This window comes from Hippopotamus amphibius, chromosome 8 (assembly GCF_030028045.1).
Source record: "Hippopotamus amphibius kiboko isolate mHipAmp2 chromosome 8, mHipAmp2.hap2, whole genome shotgun sequence".
Classification (NCBI taxonomy): domain Eukaryota; kingdom Metazoa; phylum Chordata; class Mammalia; order Artiodactyla; family Hippopotamidae; genus Hippopotamus; species Hippopotamus amphibius.
In genome coordinates, this window is record NC_080193.1 from 71,576,899 (window position 1) to 71,604,188 (window position 27,290).

The window sequence follows — 27,290 nt, forward strand, 5'->3', positions numbered from 1 at the left end:
TGGCCAGAGCTGCCGGCACCAGAGGAACTGAGAAACGGGACATCCAGGTGACTCTGGACAGAGGACCAAGGGGAAACACGGGCTGGCATCACAGGTGCCCGAGGGAAGACCAGGCAGAGGGGCATGAGGCTGAAACAGCAAGTCATCCAACTTCAGGGACGACTTGGGGGACTGAGAGGGCTTCTCGGGCTCAGGATGAGAAAGGCTCTGAAGCTGAGTCCCAGAGCCGAGGAGGAACCTGTCGGGGGCAGAACTGGAGGGTGGCAGTTAGCACACTGGGTCTCTGCTGTCCTGGCCTCAGGGCTCACCTGGCTGCCAGGTGGGCCAAAAGGAAAAGAGAAGAGAAAACCACCCCAAAACCCCCTTCTGGAGGAAGGCAGGCTGCCGGCCCGTCTCACTCCCCAAAGCTGAACATCTCGGCTTCTTTCTCCTTCCAGAAGGCAAAGCTCCGGTCAATGTAGCCACAGATGTCCTCGCTGTTGAAGCGGCCCACCTGGGGGCCAGACCCCGGCCTCTGAGCTGAGGGCCTGGGGCCGGCGTGGGGCAGGGGCCCTAGTGGGGTCAGGCCCGACTTGCGGCCGGGCTCCACGTCCCAGGTGGGACGGCAGCTGGAGCCGAAGAAGCGGGCTTTGATGTCCTCGAAGCCGTCGGTCCAGGCCCGGCGGCCGGCGGCCACCTCGTCAGTCACGGCCTTGTGGAAGGCGCGCGCGGCTTCCCAGCCGTGGGCCCCCAGGTGCTCGAAGACCTCGAAGCAGAGCAGGTGGCGCATCCGGCGCTCCTCGGCCGGCAGGTCGCACTCCAGGAGCTGGAAGTAGCCCAGCATGAAGAGGTCCAGCGTGAGGCTGCTGTAGGGTACGGGCGCCCCGTCCACATGGGGCAGGAACTGCTCGGGGGACAGGGGGCCGCGGGGCCGTCGGCTCAGCCGCCGCAGCTGCCGGGCGGGCACGTGGGCCAGGATGGCCTTCCAGGTGCCCAGCAGGTGCGCGATGATGCTGCGCTGCTGCCACAGGTGGCCCCGCCGCGGGCTCTCGCTGGGCGGTGGGGGCCGCGGCTGCGGGCCCCGGGCACCCTCCTGCCCCCGCGGCCCCGCACGCCGGGCCTCCAGCGTCCTGCCGGCGGCTGTCTTGAGGGCCGGTGTGTAGGCCGACGTCTTCCAGTGGCTGAGGAAGAGCGTGACGATGCGCTCCTTGCGGAGGCTGGCCAGGTCCGGCCCGGGCACGGCCCCGGCCTCCGACGGGGCCTCCTCACAGCTGATGCCCGAGTCGCTGGCCTCCTCCGTGGTGCCCGGCCCGGGCTCCCCTCCGATCAGGCTGCCACGGGGCTGCAGGGGGCCGGGCCAGCACCCTCTCAGGCACGGCCCGGGCCGGGCCTCTGGCTCACAGGGGCCAGGGCTCGGGGCGCAGGGCCGGCCGGGGGCCGACTCGAAGTTGCCTCGAAGTGTCCGCACCGACACCCCACACTCCTGGATCTCACGCTGGGCTTCACTCCTCGGGGGGCTGGGGGGGGCCTCCCCGTGGGCCTCCCGTGGGGGCCTCTCCTCGCCCTGCACCAGCCCGTTCGCGCCCTTCAGCAGCAGCGACAAGCTGCGCACCAGCCGGGCCACGTGGCTGCACCAGAAGGGCAGGGGCTGCCCTCCGAGCGCGGCCTGCGAGGCCCCCGCGGAGCCCTCGGGCTCGGCCTCAGCGGCAGGGGCCTCCTCGCCCTCCAGCCCGGGCGCCCGGGGCAGGAGGTGGCTGCTGACGGTGACGCTGACGAGGGGCGCGGGCAGCAGGGCCTGCAGCTCGGCGGCCAGCCGGCCCAGCTCGCGCTCGTACTCCCGGCAGCGGCGCCGCAGCTGCAGGTCTGCGATCTGCTTCTCCAGGTACACCAGGTCGTCCTCGGTCAGCAGCTCCCCGAAGGGGCCCAGGATGGCCTGGTGGGTCTGCGAGTACCGCCAGGCCGCCTGCTCCGTGGGGCCCGCGCTCCCGCCGTCGTCCTGGGCACACGGAGGGTGGGTCAGCAGGGCCATGGCCACACGGTGTGTTCATGCTGGACACAGGCTCCCCTGGGGGGCCTGGCCCCGGGTACCCCTGGGAACCCCAGCCCCGCCCCCGACACTCGCTGGCCCCTGCCTGGCCTCAGAGTAAATGAGGTGACAGGCCCGCCCCAGTCCTGAGTCTAAGGCTCGGGGCAGTGACCCACCCCGGAGGGCCCAGTCTTCCCCTCAGAAGGGGTAGGGGTGCCTCTGCTCCGTCCTCATCTCCTCAGAGCCCTCCCAATCCCTCCACAGTCTTCTGTGGTTGGACAGCGCCCTGAAGACGGGCAGCCTCAACTGCTCTGCTCCAGGTTCTCGCAGCGTGTGGCCAACTTCTCCCCAGAACACCGCCCTCGGGGCTTCCCCTGGCACCAGGATACACTTCTGCCCCTCAGTGCTCACAGTTTGCGGGAGAGACAGACACAGAGGGCCTCCGAGCTGGGCTCCTCTAGGGGAGGCTCTGTGCCTGCCTTATTACTCCTCCAAGACCCCTGAGGGAGGCCCTGTGTCTGCCCCATTTCACAGGTAAGGGGGCTGAGTTGCCACCGGGATGCCACGAGGCCCGGGGTTGTCTGGTGCTAGATGGGACTCTGCATGAGTAAGTCCTGATTCCTTGTCCCAGGAGGCCCAGGGCAGGGAGCAGGGGCTCGGCCAGCAGCTGCTGCCCTGGCCAGTGTCCGGGCCTGTGGCCAGGCTGTGACCAAGCCAATCCCCTGCCCCTCAGTCTCTCTTCCCTGTGTCCCTGAGTTTTTTTTCAGACCCTTGGCCCTGTCTCAAGGTCAGATTCTAAAGAACTTGGCTGTGGCAGGAGGCCGTACCCACCCCCGCCTTGCTCCACCCTCAACCCCATGGGTGTCCACCCTGACAGCAAGGACAGGCTGGGCCATTAGACCAGTGGCACTCAACTCTTCCGGGATGAAGGGATGGCATGGCAAAACCTACCGGAGCCATTAGCCACCTGGTGCTACGGAAGTGAAATGCGGCTCGTGCAGCTAACTGAGGGGCAGGGGTTTTACTTTTATTTCATTTAAATTCATTTACACAGCCACATATGGCTGGCATTGTTGTATTATTGACAGGACAGCTCTAGACCAAGGGTGCAGAATACATCATTCAAGCAAAATTGTATCCCTGCAGGGTAAGATTCTAGAGCAACTGTCCACACAGTAGCCAGCGGGAACCTGTTAAAATCCAAGTCAGATCACAGCCCTTCCCTGATCAGATTCTCAAAGGCTCCCCAAAGGTTCCCTAATATGTGCCTGACCCCTCTCTGACCTCACCTCTGCCCACCATCCCTCATTCACTGCACTCCAGCGGTACCAGCCTCCTCCTGCTCCTCCCTTGGGCCAGCCCATCCATGCCTCAGGACCTCTGCATTTGCTATTCCCTCTGCTCCCAATCACTTGTCCCCAGTTCCCATAGGGCTCCCCCTCTCACTTCCTTCGGGCCCCTGCTCAAGGCCACGCCCCAGAGAGGCTGCCCCTGAGCTCCCGGACAGAATAGTCCCGTCCCCTTTCGCTGCTTCACTTCTCTCCAAAGCGCTTGGAAACACCCTCCCCGCGCCCGCACACCCAGCGCAGTTGCCCAGTCACCCCGCCTTCCCTGATGGAATATAAGCACCAGGGGGTGGGGCTGGTCTCCTTCACTGCCAAGAACAGAGCTTGGCACACGGTGGGCACGGGATACAAATCGTTAGAGCGAAGAACATAGGGGTACCACATGGTTAGAGAAGAAGGGGTGGAGGTGAAGGGACACTGCTTACAGCCCTATGATCTGGTTCAACGTCATCGTCTGGCAGAAGAGAAAGCTGAGGCCACGGAGGGACACGCAGTGGGGTTCCCGGGTCTCAGGACTCGAGGTGTGGGCTCAGAGCCCTCACTGTCTAAGTCCGCTTGCCCGTACTAAGCCTCCTGCCCCTCCTCCGCCTCTATATTCTGGTCCCACCCGGGCACCGCCCACCTTCCGCAACGCCACGCCCCTCACGCCCCTCTCCGGCTCCGCCCCCACTCTGTGCCCCGCCTCCACCTCGCCGCCGCCGGGCCCCACCTGGGCCGCGGGCACTGGAGCTGTGCCCAGGCTCGCCTGCAGCTTCCGCACCATCACCTGCCGCTTCCACTCGGGTATGGACCTGCCGCGCTCATCCCGCGTGGGCACCAGCCCGTCAAGGTCGCCCGAAGGCACCCCGGCCAGCTGCAGTGCGACCGGGCTGTCTGAAGAGCCCCCCGCCGCCGTCTCCGTCCGCTGTGTGGACAGGCAGATAGTTCAAGGCCCCTAAGGGCCTATGGTCCGGGAGGGAGGGGAGGGGAAGGCCGCCCGGGACGAGCGCAGCTGAGGGAGGAGGGGCGGTGGAGGCTGAACAGGGAGGACAGGGGAGCCGACCACGAACATCACCGGCAGCCTAAGTGTGAGTCTTCTGAGGGCGGGGGTCCTGGTGTCCCCTATGGGACCCAGGCATGTGTGGGGAGGCTTGCTGGCTGAGAGAGGCAACCAGAGATTCCTCCCCTCTTCTGTATATGGCAGTGAAGATGTTGCCCAGAGCACACGATGTGGATGGGCAAACTCGTTTGGGGCAGTTGCATAGACAAAGTCTCGTGGCTAATTCCAGACTGCAGGACTTGTCAGAGCCTTTAACGTGCTTGTGTGCACTGTTAACTCTACAAGGGGGTTGCACTGTACAGCATTTCCCAAACCCACACAGAACATCTCAGGGGCTGAGAGGTCCCAGGACCCATTCAGGGAAAGGGTGGGCTGGACTTATAAGGGCCTGGTGTCCAGAAAGAGGAGGAGAAGGAGGAGTGGGCCGCTGGAAGTCCCCCCAGGAGGAGAGCAGTGGCCCACCCTTCCCATGGACTCAAGCTTCCGTGTGCCGGGACAGCAGCATCCGAAGGGGGCACGAAGTGTCCCTGAGTTCAGAGGTCAGGGTGAGGGGCTTGAGCCACTGGGACCCCCTGGGATCAGAGAACGGTCACACGTCTACTCTGACGGGGAGACAGGTTGCTTGTGGCCTTGGAATCCCCGGCTCCTTAGATGGCAGCCAGTCACCCCAGGCACCTCCTGGAACCCAGATGGAGGGAAGGGCCTGCCCGCCCCAGGAATGACCTGGCTGGTGCCCACGTAGGAGAACACAGTGAGAGGCCTGCTGGACTTTGGCTGGGGGACCTCGGGAGACAGGGACATGGCATGGCAGGGGTGCTCACCGCAGTGACCTTTGGGGGGGCCGTGCGGGTTGTGTGCTCCCTCGGAAGAGGCTGGTCAGGCTGACCGGGCCAGGCTGGACTGAGAGAAGCTGCCGCTGGGAGGAAGGGGGAGCTGGAGTCAGAGAGGCCAGGGGATGGGGAGCAGAAGACCCCAGGCCCGGGGCAGGACTGGCCTTCCTGAAGGACCACTGGAGTTGGAGCCAGAGGCCCATCCAGCCCTCCTACCAAGTGCCCTGGGACCTGGGCAAATTCATTCATCTCTGGGGTTCCAGGGGTGTCCATGGAGCCCGCTCCAAGCCCAGCTGGTTGGGGAGCCTGCATTTTACCTACCTCGTCCCATCACATCCCACGGCCTGCCCCCCTCCCCCCCGCCACTCCTATAGCCTGGAAGGATCTAGAAAGGGCACAGGGTTCGCTGCTCTGGGCACTTAATGCAGCCCCATCAGACTGCAACCCTCCCCCCCCACTACACACACACACACACACACACACACACGCACACACACACGCACACACACACCCCACGTGTGAGTATAAAACTACAACACGTTCCATGAAGCATGCTTACCTTCACTACACATGGGGCCTGCTGCCATTTTTCCTGCTATTCTATCCCATTTCATTTCGATAAATGCTGTCACAATCCCCTCGCAGGCGGGGACCTGCAGTCTGAGGACCGTGGCCCTGCCCCCTGCTGGAATCTCAGGCAACAGCAGCGGACTCGGGAGGCCCCTTTGGACCCAATCTTTGATTTCTCTCTGGACAAACTGAGGCCCAGAGAAGGGAGGAGGCTGCCCAAGATCACAGAAGGAGAGTCAGGCCCCGGGGGCTCAGAGCTCCCAGAGAGAGGCCTGAGAGCTGGGTGGGAGGCTGTTTAATTGTGGTTCCGGAGCCTTAAAAAGGCAGCAGGACAATAGAGGCATCCTGGAAGAGTTGGGGTGCGGGCTCATGGGAATGGGTGGCCCCAGCCCTGCTGCTTCCCACCTCCTCCAGGCTCCCTCGAAGGACCTCAGATGTGAGACCAGCAGGGCCCACTCCTAACACCCACGGCCCAGGCCAGTCCTCCCTGGAGACGTGTACTCACTGGTGGGACTCTCAAGACCCGGGCCCCCGCTTCTTCCATCCTCCAGGGAGTGCCTTGCAGCGGACAGCGGAGGAGGGGGGAACGGTGGTGGCGGGGGCGTCATCAGGCGCGGCACCTGGGGGTGGACAGTGGGAGGTCAGCGGGAGGCCCAGGTGGGCCGTGGCCTGGGCTGGCTCCCTGGGGTGGGGTGGGCGCTGTGCATCTGAACAGGGCTTGGAGAGGTACGTGTGCAGGAGTGAGGGGCAGCACCCCAGGAGGTTCTGTCCCCCATATCTCTCCACCCCTCCACACTGGTGAGCAGCGCTCCCCAAACACACCCACCCACATGTCTGAGGGCCACCGCCACAGGGTGAACCCCCCATCTCAAGGCCCAGCGCGCGAGCTCCCTCTGGAGGCAGCTTAACTCGGGGGCTTTGGGCTCTGGGCTCTGGCAGCCCCCTAGTGCTCACGCACCACTCCTTGGCCTTATAAGAGACACGTGCACACGCGCACACATGCGTGCACAGGTGCACATTCACACATGCACACACACACCCTCCCTGACTGTCCCCTGGCTGTACTAAGACTGCCTGGACCTGCCCCCTCTCTCAGCCCTGGCACAGGGGGCAGCACCACAGACTCGGAACTCTTCTCAGCCCCACGAGCAGGGGCAGTGCAGCTGTGACCACGCCTCAGAGCAGAGGCGCTGTGCCCAGGACCCACCATGCAATCTCTAGGCCACCCTCTTGAGGGTCACCTGGAAACAGAGACCACCAGCATTGGTCCCAGGGAGACTGGGGTCAGGGAAATCCATGCCTGGGGCTACAGGGGCACCCACATTTCAACCCCATGTCTGCCCCGGGTCTGGGGCGAGGCACAGACCTGGCCTTGACCATCTCCCCTGTCCCCAAGCACTGACTGGTGGGCAACCAGAAAGAATCCTTGACCTGGAGGTGTCCCCACCCCACCCCCCGTCCCCAGCTCAGCCCTGCAGGACCTCAGCTTTTGCATCTGACCAGTGGGAGCCAAGACTCCTGGCCCAGCCAACTGACGGGCCAACTTAGCAGAGACCAGAGCATGCAGGCTGCCGTGACGCCACAGATGGTGACAGCAGTGGGACTTCCCTCGGCTCCCTGCCTTGGCATGTCCCTCCCCAGGTGGCAGAGAAGTTCTCCAGGAGGACACTAAGCTGTCCTCCAAGGACTCCAGAGCCAGGCTTGCTGCCTTTTAGTTTAAAGCTGAACGTCGAAGGCTGGCCAACCTTGTCTTTCAAATGCCTTGGCTCCCAGCTGCGCCAGTGTTGCTTTGATGCCTGAGAGCACACAGCCTCCCCAGCTCACGTCTCCCCCACGGCCTTCCCTCTGGGCACCCACCCTTGGCCGTCAGATCGAAGCTCCTCACCCCACTCCCTCCAGTGGGCAGCTGTGGCGGAAGGTGGCCTTGGGGCCCCCAGGTTGGCGCTGGAGAGAGCCCTGAGCGGGGCAGAGGAGCTGGTTCAAACCCACCCCACGTGGGACGTGCGGCTCGGGGCCAGTGCCAGGGTCATGCATGGGTGGCCGGTGCTGCAGCTCCGTTGAATGCCCTCCAGTCTCTGCCTTGAAATTCTCAATCAGTTTTTAACAAGATGCCCACATGTTCATTTTGCACTGGGCCCTGCAAATGATGTAGCTGGTACTGCTGGGGAAAATCCCTTGGCCACTCTGAGTGTCCCCTGGCTCGCCTGTACGTGGGCCCTGTCCCCCCGCCCCCCGGGCAAGGAGGCACAAGCGTTAGGTGGCCGCCCCAGCCTGGGGTCCCCTCAGGAGAACCCCTGGCTCTGTAGCCGCTGCATCGGGCCCCTCAGTCTCATTCCCATCCAGGACCCTCAGCCCACCGGGGCCACAGGGAGGGGCACACAGCCCGAGCCCTTATCTGCCCACCGCCCTGCACCCATACCTCACTCTGCAGGAATCTGTGCCCAGAGCCCAGGAGCCCCGGTCACAGCAGGTCAGGGAGTGTCCGCCAGCCCCCAGCCAGGAGGAGCCTCGGAGGCAGGCGCTGGGATGGGAGCACAGGGAGCTGCGGCCGTCCTGGGCTGTCAGGGGCTGGCACAGCTGCTGCCCCCAGGAGCAGGAGGCGTCACATTAATATTTGAAGGCCGAGGTGTCAGGTGGCCCAGCAGGCTTGGGCTAGGCGTGGGATCCCTTACCACAGCGCCTTAACCCTCCACAGTGCAGGGGCCGGGGGAGCGGACCCGCAGGAGAGGCGGGGGAGACCTGAGATCCCTGGTCACACAAGAAGAGACCACCCAGAGGAATCCCGCAGTACAGCCCCCAGGCACAGATGGGGAAACTGAGACTCAGAGAGGGCAAGGGGCTTTCTCAAGGGCCCACAGCTGGGATGGGGCAGAGCCGGGACCAGTATCTTACTTGAGACCCCCGTTCCTTGCTCCTGCCAGGACTGAGAGCCCCTCGAATCGCTGCTCCTTTGGTCCCGGGGCACCAGCAGTGGAGGAAGAGGCAGGCAGGTGGGCCTGGGGAGGGGCCGGCACTGGTGGGGTCTCTTGCACCCCTACCAAGGACGCAGAGCCCTGGCTGCCCTTCAGCCGGCTGTTTCTCAGGGCTGCCTCTGCACGGGAGGGAGCCAGAAGGGAGAGCAGGCTGCTCACCTATTGCTACAAAATAGGGGACTCCCCAGGCTCAGGGGTCCCCGGCGGTGACACAAATGTGTGCGTGCGGCAGCCATCTGGGCCCGTATTGGTCACCCTGGGACTTGGAGGGGGGAGGGGACCGGACAGAACATGATGCTTGCTCCCTGCCGTGTGTCCGACCCAGGCGTCTCCCACCTTCTTCCAGGGTCTGCAGCGCAGGCGCAAGTTGGCTTAGGAGCTTTAAGCAGGGTTGAGTCAGACCCCAGACCCCATGGCTAGAGAAGCTGGTGCAGAGCAGGGCTGGGCCCCAGGTGGGCCCCAGGCCCCTGTCCAACCAGGTCAGGCTGTGAGCCTGCCACACTCTCCCCTGCTCCCTGCCCCTGCCTGGGAGCCCTCAGCCCCTCCCCCAACTGAATCTACTCTCTGCAGTGAGGGGCAGGGGCCTCTCATTCCCTGCAGGGCTCAGCTGGAGTGGCCGGCGCCCTCTCACTGTGGGGAAGATGGAAGAGGCAGGAAGTTGGTCCAGGGCCCAGGGGAATGAACCTTGGCCCCAGCACAGCACAGCACCCGCGGCCTGGGAGACCTCTTGCCATCTGGTCCCTGAGGCTAAATTCTGCTCCAACTGTCACCAAAGGGAAGCCTTGGGGAGTCACTCAGTGTCCCCCAGGCCTGAGTTTTTCTGCCTTGGCTTGGAAGATGAGGAATTCCTAAGAGCCCCTGGCAGGGCCTGGACACCGTGGCACTCAGACCTCTTTGATGTTGGTAGCACGGTGTCAGGATGGTCCCTGAATTTTAACCGGGATGGGTGTGTGCTGTGGTGTTTCCCAGGAGACAGGAGTATCCACATCCCGTGTCCCTCATTCAGGCCCTGGACACTAACCGAATCTGCAAAGGACCTAAGGGAGTGGCAGATGTGGGGTCCCGACCTTTGGGGTCCTGACAGCTAGGTGTGTGCTGTCCCCAAAGGGGGCCGTTGTCCCAAGGTTGGCGGTCAACTGGCCCTGGGCTGGTGCCCTTCCTGTGGCCTGGTGTCTCTTTTTCTGTGTTTTTGATGAGATTTGAGCAGCGCCATGCCTGCCGTGCATTATACATGGAGGACAGCTGTGGCGAGCCGGGTTACAGGCCTGTAATGCCACCCGGGCCGAGAAAATCATGACCCACAGATGGGTGCCGGACACCAGTCACCACGGCTGAGATTCGGTTACTGGCGCCATAGCCAGGCCCCGCCGCTCCCTGGGGGAGAAGGCTCCCCGGGGAAGTCCCTTGCCCTCTCTCCCTCTCTGGGCCTCAGTTTCCCCATCTGTGAAAGGAAGGGGTCCTAGGGCTCTTCTGGACCCAGGGGAGGGAAATGAGCACCTGCTAGGTGCTCAAGGCACATCTCTACCCGCCCACAAGGCTCTTCAGTTACATTATACAGATGAGAAAATGGAGGCTCACGGATGCTCAGAACTTGGGGGTGCCACCCGGCCAGGAAGAGTCACTCCAACTCTGGTGGGCGTGACTGCTGGGGTGGGGGGCAGGCTGAGGAGCCGGGCTCCCCCTGCAGGGAGTGCTGTGCTCTGCGTGCTGGGCTGCTGCCTGGCCAGGCTCGCTCTAATCCGGCCCCGCAGCCAGGAGCCCAGCTGCCCGGCCCATTCCTTGGGGGTCGGGGTGCAGGGGGCCCCTCTAGCCCGGCCCCATTCAAGTCACGCCGAAGCCCTCCCTGTGCAGAGGGGTACCTGAGACCCAGGGGGTGGAAAGACAGCCAAGGTCGAAGTGGGTGGTCGAGGCAGGGCCTGGCCTTCCCAAGCCACCTGCAGGCCCCGCAACAGGCAGTGGGTGAACCCAGGCCCTGCAGACCCGCCCAGGAAGGGGGCACCTCCCATAGGGCAGGCTTCCCACAACTCCCACTACCCATCCAACCTCGCTCCCCCCGCCCCCCGCCCCAAGGTTGGCTCTCTCAGGATCTACGACTCCCTGGGGGCAGAGGCAGGAGGCTGTGCTAAGAAAATGATGGCTTTCACCCCCTCCTCCGAGCCCGACAAGGGAAGAGGCCGCGCAGGCGACCTCTGGATATTGTGTTTCCATCAACATTGCATCAGGCGCACAGCCTCCCCGGCCCAGCAGCCCGCAGCTGACGGCCCGCCCTCTCGCACGGCGAGACTGAATGTGAGGCGGGGATGGGGGGGTGACTCCAGCCAGCCCCGATGCAGTGACTCGCAGGGAGGTGCACACGCCCACCCCCTCCACCACCACAGGCGAGGCAAGTGGACAGGCTGGGCACCACGGCCCCGTAGGCCAGCTGGGGAGGCCACACAGACAGCCCAATCCAGTCTGGGGAATCCTGAGTGGAGGAGACACTGCCTGGTGTCCTGTGGTGACACCAAGGAGACAGCCAGGACCAGAAGAAACCCCAGGAAGCCTGACACGGGCTGGTCCCCACAACCCCAGGGGGCTCAGGAGAGCTCCCAAAGTCTCCATCCGCCTCAGAGAGCTGGGCAGAGTGACCAGGAGGGGCTGACAGATGTGCCAGGGCCTGGGGCTGGGGGGCTGGGGACAGAGACTCCGCTTGGACAGAGGCCCAGCCGTGGGCACCGGGGAACCCAGCCAGAGGCCAGGCGGCACCTGCACCCTGGCAGCACAGCCGCCGCCCACCCCACCTCCAGGCCGACCCCAGGGCCCACACAGAGGCTGGGGAGGCAGACTGCCAGGGCATCCCCAGCCTGCGGACTGCGGAGCTCTGTCCACTACAGCAGGAACCTGCTGAGTTCCCCCAACGTCTGGAACCCACGCCAGAAAGACAACCCTTATCAAACAATAGCCAATTCAAGGGTTAGTAAATATTGATAATTAGTAAATAGATTACTTTAAGCAATAACTGTAGTTCCTGTCTCTGAAACTACAACATCAGAACAAACCAGGACTCCAGCACATGTGCCCCAAAGCACCCCCAGCCCCAATCCGCAGCCACCCGGGCGTGGAGACAAGAGGCTCTCCGTGGTGGCCCGGTGAGGACCATCCTGCTGGCCCAGGGCCGGGGAGGATGGCGGCTCTGCCTCACTGGGTGCTGGATGCTCTGGGGGACGCCCAGAGGGAAAAGGAGGCACGGCAGCCCCAGGTGAGACCCGGCGTGGGGGGCACGTGGCCCCTCTGGGCCTCAGTGCTCTCACCTGAAGGTGGGGCCCGGCGATCCCAGGGACACCTTCCGAAGGGGTGGCCACTACAGAAAACTGCGGCAAAATCTGTGCAGGTTGGGACGAGTTGTCAGTCACTGCCCAGGGCCTGGCGTGGGGGGAGGGGGAGCGGGCAGGCAGGAGGGCACTGGGAGAGCCTGGCGCCACGCCTCCCCACCGCACACCTGCCCATCCACCCTCATCTGTCCACTTGCTCACCTGCCCATCCACTCATTCAGCAAACACGTGGGCCCATCACGTGCTGCTGGGGGCTGGGATACATGAGGTCGCTGCCCTTGCAGACACGAGGCTGCGCGAGGTCACATCACACACCCATATGGGAGGGCGGGATGAAATGTTCCCCTTCCAGGCTGCGCAGGGCTGGCCCACCTCCTCAGGTCACCTCACCAAGGACCCAGGGCCCTGTCCCATCCCAGGGGTGTCCTCAGCCTGACACAGAGTCATCCAACCAGCAGCCCTGGCTGTGAGCAAGGATCCCGGGTCATAAGTGTGGTTTCTGTGGCCCAGGTGGAGGGCAGACCTCAGCCAAGGTCTGGCCACAGCCCAGCCCTGGTCCCAGCTGTCACAGCCCCTGTCACGACTCATGAGAGCCCTGGACCCAGCGCTGGCTCAGGTGTGGCCAGCCCCTTTCACATGACACTGTGTACACTCTCCAGCTACCTGGCCATCAGCGCAGCAGGGGCCTGCCACCAGGCCCGGGAGGGACTGGGACTGCAAGCGAGGCTTACCGGTGGGATACTGTCGCGCAGGTACTGGGCGCAGTCGCGGTGGCCGTGGTACTCCGCCAGGTCTGCAGCCGTGTAGCCGTCCTCATCCCGCAGGGTGGGGTCCACGCGGTGGGAGAGCAGGGTCTGGCAGCACTGTGCAGAGGGGGTGCACGTGACCATGACCACCAGCTCCCTGCACGCCTCCCAAGCTGGGACACCGAGGCCATTCAGCGTGGGGTACGGCCTGAACCCCTGCCCTGACCTGTCCTGGCAGCACCGATGCTGGGTCCCGCAGGCACCAGCACCCGTTGTCCCGGGTGGGAACCCCAGGTGCCCACGTCCAGGAGCTCGCCAAGGGCACAGCTGGATCCCAGCCAGGCATCCTGACCCTGACTTTGCCCTTGTAGCCCATGCCTTGGGTTTAAATATGGAGCCGGTTTCCATTTTTACAGCAACCTTCGGAGGTGTGTGTCATTTTCACACAAAGAAACCGGGGTGCAGGAGGCTAAACAACATGGCTCCACCCCCAGGACTCCAGGCCTGTGCCCTCGCCTCACCTTGCCCACTCCTTGGCCTGTCAGGCCTGGCCCTCAATGAGCCCCTCTTCTTGGCCCCAAGACTAGGCGAGCTCCGGGAGTTCCCACCCTCATCCTCTGTGTCCCCATCTGCGAGGACCTGGCTCCATCAGCCACAAGCGTGCTCTTCTCCGGGTCAAGCCGGGGCCTGGGTCCCCCTGTTTCCCTCCTGCCTGGTCCTCTGGGCTCGTGTAATGGGAACTGGGAGGAGAGGAGGGCCTGGAGGCTCAGAAGCCAGGAGGAGAGGGGAAGACAGAGAAGAGGAAGGAGGAGAGGAAAGCGAGAGGAGACTGGGTTTGTGAAGGACCGTTTGTGAAGGAGGCTGCGTGGGGTGGAGGGGAGGATACAGGGGCTGCAGGAGCAGGCTACGCATCCAGAGGAGGGGGTGGGGGGTCAGAGCAGCAGCGGAGTGGAGCAGGGGGCAGCGGAGTGTCAGGCCTGGCCCCAGATGGGGCAGGGACAGCAGCGCTGGGGAGAACGCTTTCCCACGATTACTGCTGGCACAGATCACAAACGACGGTGATCCATTTGTAAGCAGAGGGTGGGTGGTTACAGAGGACCAAGAGTTAAGTCTGGAAATCCTTGCGGTGGCCATGCCAGCAGCAAAAACAGGTGGGCAGACAATCCACGTCAAAGCGGAGAGAACCAGGCAGGTCACACCAATCCACTTTCCAGAGTCAACCTAAAAAATGGACTAAACCTAAAGGTCAGCTTCCCAGAGCATCCCATAGGCAACAAGTGAGGAATCGCCAAGCCAAGCTCAGGAGACAAGGAAAATCCTGAGGGATAAGCCCACCACTCGGAACGACTTTTGCCCTAAGAGCAGGCTGATGCAGAAGAAATGGCTGTAACCAGAGCAGCTGTTTCACGGGCTCACGGGACTAGGGAGACCAGCAAAAGCTCAGGGTCCACTGCAGGCTGGGGCTCCACCCTCAGAGAAAAGGTGAAGTGGGAGCCAGCCCGCCCTCTGCTTCCCATCATGCAGGTGCTCCAGGAACCTTGAGCCTAGACTGTGGACTCAGATGACCCTGACCCACAGCTCCCACGTGTGCCTGACAGGCAGAAGCTAGTAAGATGTCATCTAAGGCCCCAGTGATAACGTGCAGCATACAGTCAAACAAAACCAGGAGCACAAGGAAATAAGATACCAGCAATGAGAACCAGAGGACCCAACACACAAAGAAACAGACCCACAAAGTCCTGAGAAGTAGCACACTGTAACACCGCTGTGCTCACTGCTTTCAAAGAAGTAAAAACCAAGCTTGAAAATGTAGGCATGGAATTGTAAATGATACAAAGTGGCACAGTAGATTTTAAACCATCAACAAAATGAAAAGACAACCTACGGAACGGGAGAAAATATTTGCAAACGATGTGACTGACAAGGGGTTAATATCCAAAATATACAAACAGCTCATACAACTCAACATCAAAAACAACCCAATCAAAAATTAGGCAGAAGACCTAAATAGATATTTTTCCAAAGAAGACATATAGGTGGACAACAGGCACATGCAAAGACTCAACATCACTAATTATTAGAGAAATGCAAATCAAAAGCACAATGAGGTATCACCTCATACTAGTCAGAATGGCCATCTTCAAAAAGTCTACAAATATTAAATGCTGGAGAGGCTGTGGAGAAAAGGGAACCCTTGTAAACTGTTGGTGGGAATGTAAATTGGTGCAGCCACTATGGAGAACAGTATGAAGCCTCCTTAAAAAACTAAAAACAGAGCTACCCTATGACCCAGCAATCCCGCTCCTGGGCATACATCCAGAAAAGATGAAAACTCTAATTTGAAAAGATATCACTTTGAATTACTGGTTTTCTCATTAACTAATGAATTAAATAAAAATCATTGACACAGGCTTATTTTATTGGTTGAATGAAAGTCATGATTACCAGCACTTTAAAAAATTACCCTTTAACATGTGGAATCATTGCAAATTCACAGTTAAAAATCAGACGGCTGAAGACTCAAACACCAGGTTCAGCATTGCCACTGGTGATGTCATTTTCTCAAATAGTGAATAATTCTTGGTAAAGTGCTAAATAAAACAAAATTCTATCTTCCCTAATATACACAGTAGAACCATTCTTGGAAAAGTCTTATGTGTATTAAAACTATGAAGGAACATTGGTGCATGTGTACATATATTTGAATTTAGTTTCTAAGCTTAGATAATTACATAAACTTGAGTTGGGTTTGAAGCTCAAATAACTATGAACAGATTTTATACCTACATGCATGTCCAATCCATTGGGAAGTTGCATCGGGCACAAGACCCTTCCTCATTGTGCAGGACTGTCCCAGAATAGCAGGCCACCCGGCCTCCCCTCTAAGAGCACCCCAATCATCGTAACAACAGAAACAGCCCTGAAATTTCCACAACCCACCATTCATCTATTCCAAATATTCTCTGGTTCTCGAATCCTTGCTCACATCCTGAGCAAGCGCTCAATAACTCTTTGTTGGATGAGTGAGTGTCTGAATGAAGGGAAGTGTGGACGAGAATAGTTGAACATTAAAGACTCTAAAAAATTAACCAGCAGCACACAGATGCCTTGTGTAGGCACAGAAAGTCAACAGAGGCAATCGTGTGCTCGGAATGCCTTTTTGGGGACTCATGACACTCAGTAAATATCCTCTCTGGAACTCGCAGCAACTTTAAGCTAGGTAGAGAACTACAAACAAGTTATAACCCCGTATCTAAACCCTGAAGGAACCTCGTGTACACCTCAGTTCTGCCGTTTCCTCTTCAACGGCATCGGCAAAGCCCCAGACCACACCCCACCTTATGGCAACTTCCCGGTCCAGGGCGAGCCTTCGTCCAAACAGCAAGGAAATCATATGGCCTCTTCTCGGGATCCCACAGCAGCTCCCAAATGCCTCCTTACGTAATATTAAAACTAGTTCAAGGTCTTCCACCACTGACCTCTCACTACAAGCCCCAGTTTCCACTCTCTGCTCTGTCCTAGCACTCTGACCCCTTCTAACCCTGTCTCCCTCAGTGGAAATCCTGCTCTTCCAAAATTCAAATCACTGCTTTAAGAATGACCAACTCTATGAATTCTTTCTAGATTATCTCACCTAATGCTATTCATACAGATGGCTCTCAAATTTGACGTCTATTAGAATCACCTGTGCAGTTTTAAAAAGTCTTGATACGGGGAATTCCCTGGTGGTCCAGTGGTTAGGACTCTGTGCTATCACTGCTGAGGGCCCGGGTTCAATTCCTGGTCAGAGAACTAAAATCTCACAAGTCACATGGCGTGGCCAAAAAAAAAAAAAAAAAGTCCTGATATGTGGGCTCCCCAGGTACAATTAAGTCAGAATCCCTGGGGTTGGTAGAGCCCAGGTACTAAAATTTTTTAAACCTGTCCTGAAAGGTCCCAGTGTGCAGCCAAGTTTGAGAACCATTGCACTAGTGCTATATATCACACCTAAAATCCTAAACAAAATGCTAGCAAATTAAATTCACCTATATATAAAAGAGATCATTTTTTCATGACCAAGTTGAGTTTATTCCAAGAACGCAAGGTTGGTTTAACATTTTAAAGAGTAATCAGAGTAGAAAGCAAGGTCTTGAAGAGATATCTGCACACCCATGTTCACTGCAGCATTATTCACAATAGCCAAGAGGTGGAACCCAAATGTCCATCAATGGCTGAATGGATAAAGATGATGTGGAATATTATTCAGCTTTATAAGAAAAAGAAATCCTGTCATATGCCACAACATGAATGAACCTTGAGGACATTATGCTAAGTGAAATAAGCCAGTCACAAAAGGATAAATACTGTATGAGGCCCCTAGAGTAACCAAACTCATAGAGACAGAAAGGAGGATGGTGGTTGCCAGGGGCTGGGGGAGGGGGAATGGGGAGTTGCTGCTTAATGGGCACAGACTTTCTGTTTTGCAAGTTCTGGAGATATGTTGTACAACAATGTGCGTATAATTACACTACTGCACTGTACACCTAGAAATGGTTAAGATGGTAAATTTTATGTTATGTATTTTTTATTCAATTAAAAAAAACAAGTAATCAGTGTAATTTGTGCCATTCAAAGAAAGATTATGATATAGCAAAACACATACTAAACTATCATCATTCCCCATTGGAGGTTGGTTGCTAGGGCACCAGCTCATTATTCTGAAGTTTCATTTTCTAAAAGGGGGTGGGGGGGTGGGGGTGGGGGAGAGGGCGGGAGGGGACCCACACAGCTGGGAGGAGCCTAAGGAGACAGGATGGCAAAATGCCCTGCGATGCCCTGAAGGGGATCCTGAAACAGGAAAAGGACATGAGGTGAAAAGTAAGGAAACCTGAATGAATTATGGACTTCAGTTAGTAGTATTGTATCAATTTTGGTTCGTTAATTGTGACAAACATAGCACGCTAATGTAAGTTGTTAATAATAGGGGAAAATGGATGGGGACTCTATGGGAACTGTCTGTACTAGCGTCTCAATTTTTCTAGAAATCTAAAACTATTCTAAATTATTCTAAAACGAGAATTTATTTTAAAATGGGGTGTGGGGTTGGGTGGGGTGGGAAGGAAGCATTATCCTATATTTCCTGGATGAATATATTTCTGGAACTGTTAATGGATTAAGACCCAACAGATAAATCAATACTGTGTGGACTTTGCTTTGATCCTGATTACGGCACAGTCACGGAAGTTGATATTAGATGGATATTAGACAGACTGGATATTAGATGATATGAATAAATTATGGTGAATTATTTTTAGGTGTGATAATGGTTTGAGGTTGTGATAAGAAACAAGAGGAGTCCTGCGACTTCCCTGGCGGTGCAGTGGTTAAGACTCCAGGCTCCCAATGCAGGGGGCCCAGGTTCAATCCCTGGTCAGGGAACTAGAATGCCTAAACTAAGAGTTCACATGCCACAACGAAGGCACATGCCTGCTGCAATTAAGACTTGGCCCAACCAAATAAATAAATAAAATAAAATTTTTAAAAGGAAAAAAAAGAAAGAAACAAAGGGAGTTCTCGTTTCCTGAGGAAGGCCACTAAAGTATTTATGGTTGAAAAGATGTGCCATCTCTGACTTGCTCTTAAGTAATAATGGGGCAGAGGGAATGGCCAAAGAAGGGCCAAGGAGCTGAGACAGGAGGCTTGCTCTTCTGTATTTAGAATTTCCATAACAAAAACATTGAAAAGGAAAGCAGTTCTTAGCTTTGAGGCTTGAGTTATTTTATTTTCATGTTAAGGGAGGCTGAGGAACTGGTTGACTCTTGGCTTATCTGGCGCACTTCTTGCGCTCCTATACAGTATTTCATTTGAAAAAAAGGTGATGCTGCTTTAAAAAAAGTTCGTAGAGCCCCCCTCTGGCCACCCTCCCGACTATGAAGCCAGAGGCTCTGGGATGGGGGGCCGGGCTGAGCCACACTGCACTAGCTCAGGGCTCCTCAGGCCACCAGCCACCTGTCGGGGACACGCCCTCCTCGCCTCCCACCCAGAGGCACCTCTGGACTCCCCTCCTGCCATCTTCTCAGCTGCTTCTTCTCTCATGTGCAGGACAAAAGGGATGACTGCAGGCTTTTCCTCTGATCTGAGGGCTGGCTTGACCAGCCTGAGGTTCACACCTGCCCTTCCCCTCCCTCTAGATAGCGATGGATTGGGGGCAGTGAGCCAGGCTGTGGGGCCTGCAGTGGTGAGAGGAGGGGGGCTGGGGTGGAGGGGTGGTGGGATGGGAGAGCAGGAGGCGGCCCTCAGGACTCCTGAGAGTCAGAGGAAGACACTTTTCAGCAACGCTGGCATGAGCTCGGATTGGGTTCGTTTCTATTTTATTTATTTATTTATTTATTTATTTATTTATTTATTTATTTATTTATTTATTTATTTATTTATTTTCGGGCCATGCCACAGGCCTGTGGGATCTTTGTTCCCCAACCAGGGATCGAATCTGCATCCCCTGCAGTGGAAGTGCAGGGTCTTAACCTCTGGACCTCCAGGGAAGTCCCTGGGTCTCTTTCTGATTCCCATGACTCTTGGCGCTGCCCTGTGCTGCTTTTACTCAGTGCTGCTCAGACTGGGCCACCTGGGCCCCAGGAATACTTTGGGTTCCAGCTGGAACCAGCTTTCCAGAACTGTAGGCTTCATCGGTTGCCCCTTGATAAAGCCCTCCCCCTCGACTAGGCTTTCCTGTACCGGAAGCATGGTCCTCATGGCTCAGATGCAGCAGGCTGAGCCCTGGGGGCTGTGGGAATGACTCGGGAAAGACATCATGGATGAGCTGACTCGCTTTGGAGCCTGTGCTGTGTGGGCCTGGGTGGGGCAGGTGCCGGAGTAAATCTATGTCTTCCCCTCAGATACGGCTTTGCCTTTACAGGAGGTCAGTGGGCAGGTGACGCCAGTGTGGGGACCAGCGGCTGATGGCCGGATCCATTCCCAGCGTTGGACCTTAACTATTTGAGCACCACCCCTGCCTACCCTGGGTTTCTAGATGCTGTTTCCTGGGGACTGGACCATGTGAGCCCCCAAGATTTATTTGGATCATAGCCAAGGGGCTAATAACCTCACATCCTCGGCAGGGCTCTGCTCCCAAGGTGCTCACAGGGCTCCAGCAGCTAAAAGGCCCTCCTGGGAGGACCGGCAGGAAGACCAGTGGGCACCCAGGGAAGCTCTGTACAAAGGGAAGGGCCTGCATGGAGGGGAAAGCATGGATTTTGTCCTGAGATAGATCAGAGTCTGGATCCTGGGCAAGTGACTGCCCCTGAGCCTCAGTTTACCTGTCTGTAAAAGGGGATAATAACATCTATCCTACAGGGTTGTGGTGGTCACATGACTTATTCATAGGAAGCATTCCAGGTCTGCTGGCTCTCAGAGCCTCCCACCCCCACCCCACCATGCATCCCCACCCCCGTGCACCACCACCCCCGTCTTACCTCCATTTGCCCGTTCTCTGCTGCGTCGTGGAGGGGGGTCCCGCCCCAGGAGTCTCTCGTGATGGGGGCGCCCATCAGCAGGAGCCGGTCTAGAATGGGCGTGTGGCCGCCTCGAGCGGCAAAGTGGAGGACAGTGGCCCCCTCGTCATCCCGCGCCATGAGGCCGATGTCCGTGAAGGTGACCTGAGGGAGGAGGAAAGGGGACCGGACCAACTGAGGCTGGATGGAGGTGACCACACCTACTCCAGGGCAGGAAGCCTTGGGGTCAGATCTGGCTTCTCTCACGCCCCAGGGAGTGTGGGGGGAAGTAAGTTCAGTGGTTTTACTGGGAGCATCCAGGGTCCCCAAATCTGCCCCAGCCCAAATCTTAAGCCAAACACCCCCAGGGGCTGGTTTCACATATCAAATAAAGAAATGCCTTTGGGCAGCACCTAAGGGACTGTAAACAGATATTTGCTGATGAAGAGAGGAGAGGGGCGGAGAGAAAGGGACATCTGGCACCAGGTCTGTTTGCACCCTGATCACGGCTCCAGTGTGAAGACACAGAGGGGCTGGGAGATGGGTCCTGTGTAGCCTTTCTCAGCACGCTGGACCTGAGTCTGGTCACCCTGTGGCTTCGGTCCTGTCCTGCTGGCAACCACACGAGTTACTTCTGGCTGGCCCTCCTCACAGGCCTTCAGCTGCCCCTCTGGTCCACAGCACCCAGCCAGGCCAGTGGGCACGCACTGGACTGCATGCACCCGGGGCAGCCATGTGACCCCATCTTCCAATGAGACACGAGGGGCTCTTCTGCCTTCCTGATAGGAGGGCTGGTGGATGTGGTGTCACCCCCTTTTCTCCCTCTTCCTGCCTTGAATGTGGCCAACTTCCACCATGAGGGAGAGGCCAGCAGAACAGCAGAGATGTGACCCAGCATCAACAGCCTCCTGTGTTCTATGTGTGAGGGACGACCTTTCGGTGGTTTGGTTCACTGGTCACTGCGGCCAAATGCTGGCTGATCCAATATTGAAATGTGTCTGTTAGAAAAAGTACAGTGAGCCGGAAACAAAGGCCCTCCCACTGGCCAGGTCCCCCAAGGGAGGGGGTGCCCAGCCCTGAGTGGGTAAGCTAGGCTGGACGCTGCCCCCTCCCCTCTCAGTCCATCCTGCAGGAGGCAGGGGTGGGGACTCACATCTGGGAAAGCTTTTCTGGCCCTGGGACCCCGTGGCCTCATCTGTTTCTTCCCGGAATGAGCCCCTATGGGGCTCCCTGGGACTCGGTGGACATTCTTCCCTCCCGCCCACCCTCCCCCTACTCCCACTGCTCTGAGCTCCCTCTCCTCCCCCCGCACAGCCCACTGGCTTCTTCCCACACGGTGTGCTGAGCACCTGCTGTGTGTGTGGCCTTGTGGCCAGAGACAGCCAGGACTCAGGCTCCTGCAGGGCCAGGAGTCCAGGCCTGGGGACAAGCACATTTCTGGGAGGCCACGATCTGAACTACAGGAGAGGGGATGTAAGGACAACTCCACCCGACGGCCAGGGTGGGGCCAGTGACTGGAGAGGTGGTGCCGAGGGAGCCGCAGAACTTTCTCCCGTGAGAGGAGCTGGCCCTGTAGGAGGAGCTGCAGAAAGGCGGCAGGGAAGAGACACAAGCTACGCAAGGGTGTGGTGCTGGTGGGCACTCGGGAGCCTGGGAGACCCAGAGGCAGAGGGAGTCTGGACGCAACTGCCGAGGCCAAGGTGAGTGTCTGGAGGCCAGAGGAAATCATTCCTTCCTTCCTTTATTCGCTCACTAAGTATCTCCGGAGCCCTTACTGAGTGCCAGGCACAAGGAGCACAGCAGCTGGACGGAGTTCCTGCCTCCTGGAACTTACGCTCCAGGGGCAGGAATAGACAACCACCAAGACAGAGTCAAATACAGTGTTTATCAGGTGCCAGTGCAGGAAAGACAGCAGGAGAGCAGCACGGATGCTGGGCCAGGTGGCTGCCATCCTAACCAGGCGACTGGGGAGGCAGGGGTCAGTGCGCACCTGGGGAGCTGCTACCAGGCAGAGGGTGCAGCATGTGCAAACGTCCCTGGGGCAGTGAGGCTGGCCTGCTGGAGGAAGGGCTGGAGAAGGAGGCCCCATGAGAAGGGAGGGGAGCTCTGAGTGAGGAACGGCTCTCCCTTCTCCACCAGTGACCAGTGTGACCTTCAGAGATGCCAGCAGACCCTGCCATCCCTGGCTCACAGGCCTTCAGGGCCCCCCAGTGCCCAAGAAAGAGCCCGAGTCCCCACCCTGCTCCACGGGCTCTCGCAACTTTGACTGAGCTGGGCCCCCACCTCCAGGAAACTGCTTTGGGGCCTGCCCCTTGCCCAGCCACCTCCTGCCCATCCTCAGTTCTGCCCCTCCCCAGAGAGACCTCCCCACTCTGAGATTTGATCAGGTCTCTGTAATGGACTCTCAGAGCTCCCGGACACCCCACCAGGCCTGGTTTTTGCTGGTAGAAGTGGGAAGTCCTCAGCCCTGGAAGAAGATTTGGAAGAAGGCATCCTCCCCAACCTGGGCCACTCTGTGTTCCTTCTGGAAAGAGGCCTGGGTGACCCCTCCATGGGTCCAGAAGGGAAGAGGGCTGGGCCCTGGCCCAGGGCTCCGGGTAGCAGGGTATGAACAAGCGGCCAAATGGCCAGGGCCAGGCACTGCCTGTGCCAGAGACAGAGCACCTGGGTGTCACCAACCCTGAGAGCACCCAGGAGACCCGCCAGGACTCCTGGAGCAGTGGTCGGGAGAGCCCCGAGGGGCACGGCACACCCCGCAGTCCTGCAAGGGCTGACTTTCAGCACACTGCCACCTCCAGTCAAAGCTGTGGGCTCCCGGCTGCACCCCAGACTAAGCCCGGCACGTGGGTGCTCTAAGCCATGGGCGGGCACATCTGATCCCCCAACCACCCTATGGGTCCTCGAACTTCCTGTGGGCAAACAGACCCAGGGGGTGGCATCCCCACTCAGCTGGGCGGGCCCTGCTTGCTCGAAGGTGGCTGGGCAGCCGAGACAGGAGCCGGTGCCAGCCTTCCCGGGCCTCCCCCGTGCGCACCCCTGGCGCGCCCTTACCAGCCAGACGACGAGCGAGTAGTGGCCGCGGGCGGCGGCGGCGTGCAGGGCGCTCATGCCGTCGAGGGCGCGCAGGTGCACGTCGGCGCCGCAGTCCTTCACCAGGAACTGTGCCAGGTGCAGGTGGCCCTCCTGGCAGGCCAGGTAGAGCGGGGAGGCGCCGCTGCGCGTCTGCCGGTTCACGCCGCTACGGGGGAGGGCGGGCTTCAGAGGGCGCTCGGCCTGGGGCGGGGTGGGGGGCTCGCGGGGAGCTGCTCCAGCCGAGGGCCCAGGTCCGGGAGGGGCGTCCCGGCGCCTGGCTGAGCTGTTGCGGCCACCCCGCCTACCGGCTGAGGGGCCCAGCCGCCCACTTGAGGGGTTGCACAGGTTGTGCACGGCCCAAGGGCACAGGGTGAGGGGTGACTCCCGCTGGAATCCAGCTCCCCTCTTCCCATCAAGCTGTGCGCGCCGCGGCGGATTGGCCGGCAGGGTGCGCTTCTTAGCGGGTGACTAGCTCAGCCGGGCCTGCAGTGGGCGGGTCAGGGACCCTCCAGAGCCGGGGCCTGGTCTGTGCAGAGGGCCATTGTGAGCAGGACACTAGCCCTTCCGTGGCGCCCAGGCCTGGCATCCGAATTCCAGGCCCCCGTGTGGACGGACTGGAGCAGGGTCGTCAGATTTCCTGCATCTGGCTTTGCCTCCATGTTGCTGCAGGGCCAGGTGAGTTCTCAGTCCCCAGGGGACCCCTGCAGGGAGGGGAAGCCCCCTGGACAAACCACACCCCATGCCCTGAGACAAAGACTTCACCTCTAGGTTCTGCCGTGGGTGTCAGTGGGAATGTGAGCCCTGGGGCAGGGGACCTTCCCGTGTGCGTGTGTGTTTTCATGTGAAATCTCCTAGTTTTCAAATGTCAGAAACTGCTTCTAAAACTGCCGGTCTCAAAGACACTCTGTGGCTGGCTGGGCTGGGGCAGCTGGTATGGACGCTCTGGGAAAGATCTGCAGAAGCGATTCCCAAGGCCTTTGCCGAGGGATCAGGATGGGAAGGCCCAGAATTAAGAACACTCTTCCACAGCTGAGCTGTCGGCCTTGTCTGGGGACAATCGTGGGGTGGCCAGGACAGCCAGCCAACAGGCCCACAGAAGGAGAAGAGGTGTGGTTCGAGGCAGGCAGGTTCGAGGGAGAAAGGCCAGGTCAGGTGTGGGGTGGACACAGACTTCCACTCCCAGCCAGGACAGCAGCCTTGGGACAGATGGTGGGGGCAGGCCGTGTGTGCAGCACCCCTAGATGGCCCGTCATGTGCCCGGGGTATCTATTGTGGGGGGCAGGGACCACAGCAGCGCCACGATGGGGAAGGGGAGTCCTGCTGCCCCCTGCCCCTGCCTCAGCGGGACCTGTCTCCTCCCCCGCCCCACGCACCACCCGCCTCTCCCTCCTCCCGCATCCACCAACTCCCGGTGGTGGGACAGGCAGGGGTTCACAGGGTCTGGAACAGGACAGTGTGGAGGGAGAATTCAGGCCGACCTGATGGGGGTCTCACTCTCCCCAGGCTCACTGCACAGCCTCTGCTCTCTTCTGGTGAATGAGGGACCCACCTTCCCAGCCAGGGGAAGTTGGGCCCTGAGACGCCCCCAGGCAGGGCTGGGTGCTGCCTGAGCGAATAGAGCGCCTTCTGCTCTGGCTGTTGTAGCAGCTTCCAGGCTGTTCTCACTGCCCCCTCCACTCTCTGAGCCTCACCCCGTGTGCCCTCCGCCCCCGCCCAGGCTCCAGACTTGTCCCTCCGCAAAGCGGCAGCCCCTCCTCCTCTGCCCCCTCCGCACGGCCTCCCCTGCAGCCTGCACCCCCCCGGACTGCCCGACAGGCGGCGCTCACCTGCCGTGAGCGGCTGTCAGGAGCTTCAGGCAGGTCAGGTCCCCGCTGACGGCGGCGTGGTGCAGCGGCAAGGCCCCCTCCAGCGTCTCCAGCGTGGCCGCGTGGCCCTCTCGCAGCAGCCACTCCACCAGCACCGGGTGTCCGAAGCGGGCGGCCAGGTGCAGCGGGGAGACGCCCGAGGCGTCTTGGTCCTGCGGAGGCACAGACGGGGCAGTGAGCGGGTGGCGGGTCCGTAGGGTCAGAGCCAGCCGCCCAGGACCACGCTGCCCGGAACGCCTCCGGAGAGCTTCCGCCCCCCCCCCCCCCACGCCCCACGCCCACCCCACCCGGACCCCCACCCCCGGTTTGCTCCATCGTGGGGTGTGCGGAAGGAGGTCTCTGGGACTCAGCCAGGCCTCCTGCACGAGGTCAAAGGCAGGGCCAGGATCAAATCCAGCTCTTTTGGGTCCAAATCCCTGATCCTGCACATCGGAGCCCCCTCTCCCAGGTGCGGTCACAGCCCTTCCCGCTCTCTGCTCACAGTCCGAAAGGCTTCTACTTGCCCAGCCATACCTATGTGGGGCTGATGGCCTGCTGTGTGTCCAAGGATGCATCTCTGGGCCTCTGCCCCACCTGCACTGAGCGCCCCCCACCAGCCCCAAGTCCTCCGGCCTGGCAGAACTGGGCATTCACCCAGGCACAGGAATGGCCCTGCTCCTGCCCGCAGGGCTGTGGGAAGAGCCGCTGAGGATGAGGATGGTGGAGCTGAGGCTGCTGGACACTCAGGCTGTGACTGGTGAGTCTTCCCTCTCCCGGACCGAGTGCATTACACTGCCACACACCCAGCTCTGGCCTCTGGGAGGCCGTCCTTACACCATCAGAGCTGGCCATGGACTTCCCATGGTCCTTCAGCACGCAAAGAGCACCCACCAGGCAGGCAGGAAACAGGAGAGGCAAGCTGGGTGGAAATGCCCCTGACAAGACCATCACTGAGCCCTGGAGACCCTTCTCCTTACCATCAAGGCTCTCATCCCACTGCCCCCCACAGCCCGGCCTGTGTTGTCACCCACCGGGGCCCCCAGGCATCCAGCCCGGTGCCCACAGCTCCTGAGCCCAGGCGTCCACCGTGCTTCTGTACGTGCGGACCCTTTGGATCAGGCCTGAAGAGAATGAGACCCTATGAGACCCCCACTGGCAAGGCCAGGTGCCCCCGGGTGGGGGCATGGGGAGAGAGAACTATAGTGGCTGCTCTGTGCTGGGCACTGGGGAATACGAGGGGGTTTAGGAGGTGCCCATGGCTTTCAAGGGCTCTGTTTTGGGGGTGGAGAGGGGCGTGGGGCAGAGACAGGCACTGCTAACTGTGCCGTGAGGTCTGCCTGGTGATTCCCCGAGAAAAACAGCCCAGGGCCGAGGTGCCCAGGGGAGGCCGAGGACTCTGGACCTGGCTCTCGGTTCACGCCTCCCTTGATCCCTGTGGACACGGGACTCCCCCACCCCCACCCCCACCCCCCGCCGAGGGCTGCCGTTCCCGCTCAGCTCACCTGCAGACCGCAGCCCCCATCACGCACCAGCCAGCACAGCTCTGCCAGGCTGCCAGTGGCAGCGGCGTCGTGTACAGGCGTGGCCCCGTTGTGGGCCCGCTGGTTGCCAGGCAGCTTGGCCCGCTGCACCAGGAACTTGACGCAGGCAAGGTGGCCAGCCCGGGTGGCGTGGTGCACCAGGCCAGCCCCCAGCGCGTCGGTGATGCCGGGGCCCAGGGTGCCCGTCTCCAGCAGCTGCTCCAGGGTGGCCAGGTCCCCGTCCTTGGCGGCTGCGAGCGCCCGTTGCTCCTCCATCCTCCAGCCCCAGCCACCCGGCTGGCTCTCCTCGACTCACGCACAGGCCCGGGCTTCCTGTTTCAGGCGTGGACGCAGCTCCCCGGCTCCGGTTACCCGATAAGCAGCACACAGGGCAGATGGGAGGCGGCAGGGGGAGTGAGGCGGGGTGGGGGGGTGGGGGGGGTGGGCAGGCCTTGGGGACCAGGCCTCACAGCCCTGCCCGTGACACTCCTGCAGTGCCCAGAGCTGCAGTGGGCAGAGGGTGCAGGGGAAGGGCCCGCACCGGGTTCGGGTCAGCGGTGGCAGTG

At 59.9% G+C, this 27,290-nt stretch overlaps 1 protein-coding gene and 1 non-coding gene across 3 annotated transcripts; one reads left to right on the forward strand and one right to left on the reverse strand.

Moving 5' to 3' along the window:
* Positions 1-394: 394 nt before the first annotated feature.
* Positions 395-27,000, reverse strand: ESPNL (espin like). 2 transcript variants are annotated; one of them, XM_057746851.1, is made up of 9 exons: positions 26,707-27,000; positions 25,187-25,377; positions 23,340-23,526; positions 20,271-20,453; positions 12,805-12,936; positions 6,296-6,410; positions 5,192-5,300; positions 4,061-4,259; positions 395-1,975 (listed from the first exon to the last, which is right to left on the reverse strand). In XM_057746851.1, the coding sequence occupies exons 1-9, from the start codon at positions 26,998-27,000 to the stop codon at positions 395-397; spliced, it is 2,991 nt and encodes a 996-aa protein (XP_057602834.1). The 2 variants fall into 2 exon arrangements, with proteins under 2 accessions (XP_057602834.1, XP_057602833.1); XM_057746850.1 differs by having other exon boundaries at positions 5,192-5,306.
* Positions 16,539-16,611, forward strand: TRNAD-AUC (transfer RNA aspartic acid (anticodon AUC)). The gene has a single exon. It is a non-coding gene; the product is annotated as a tRNA-Asp (tRNA).
* Positions 27,001-27,290: the final 290 nt, after the last annotated feature.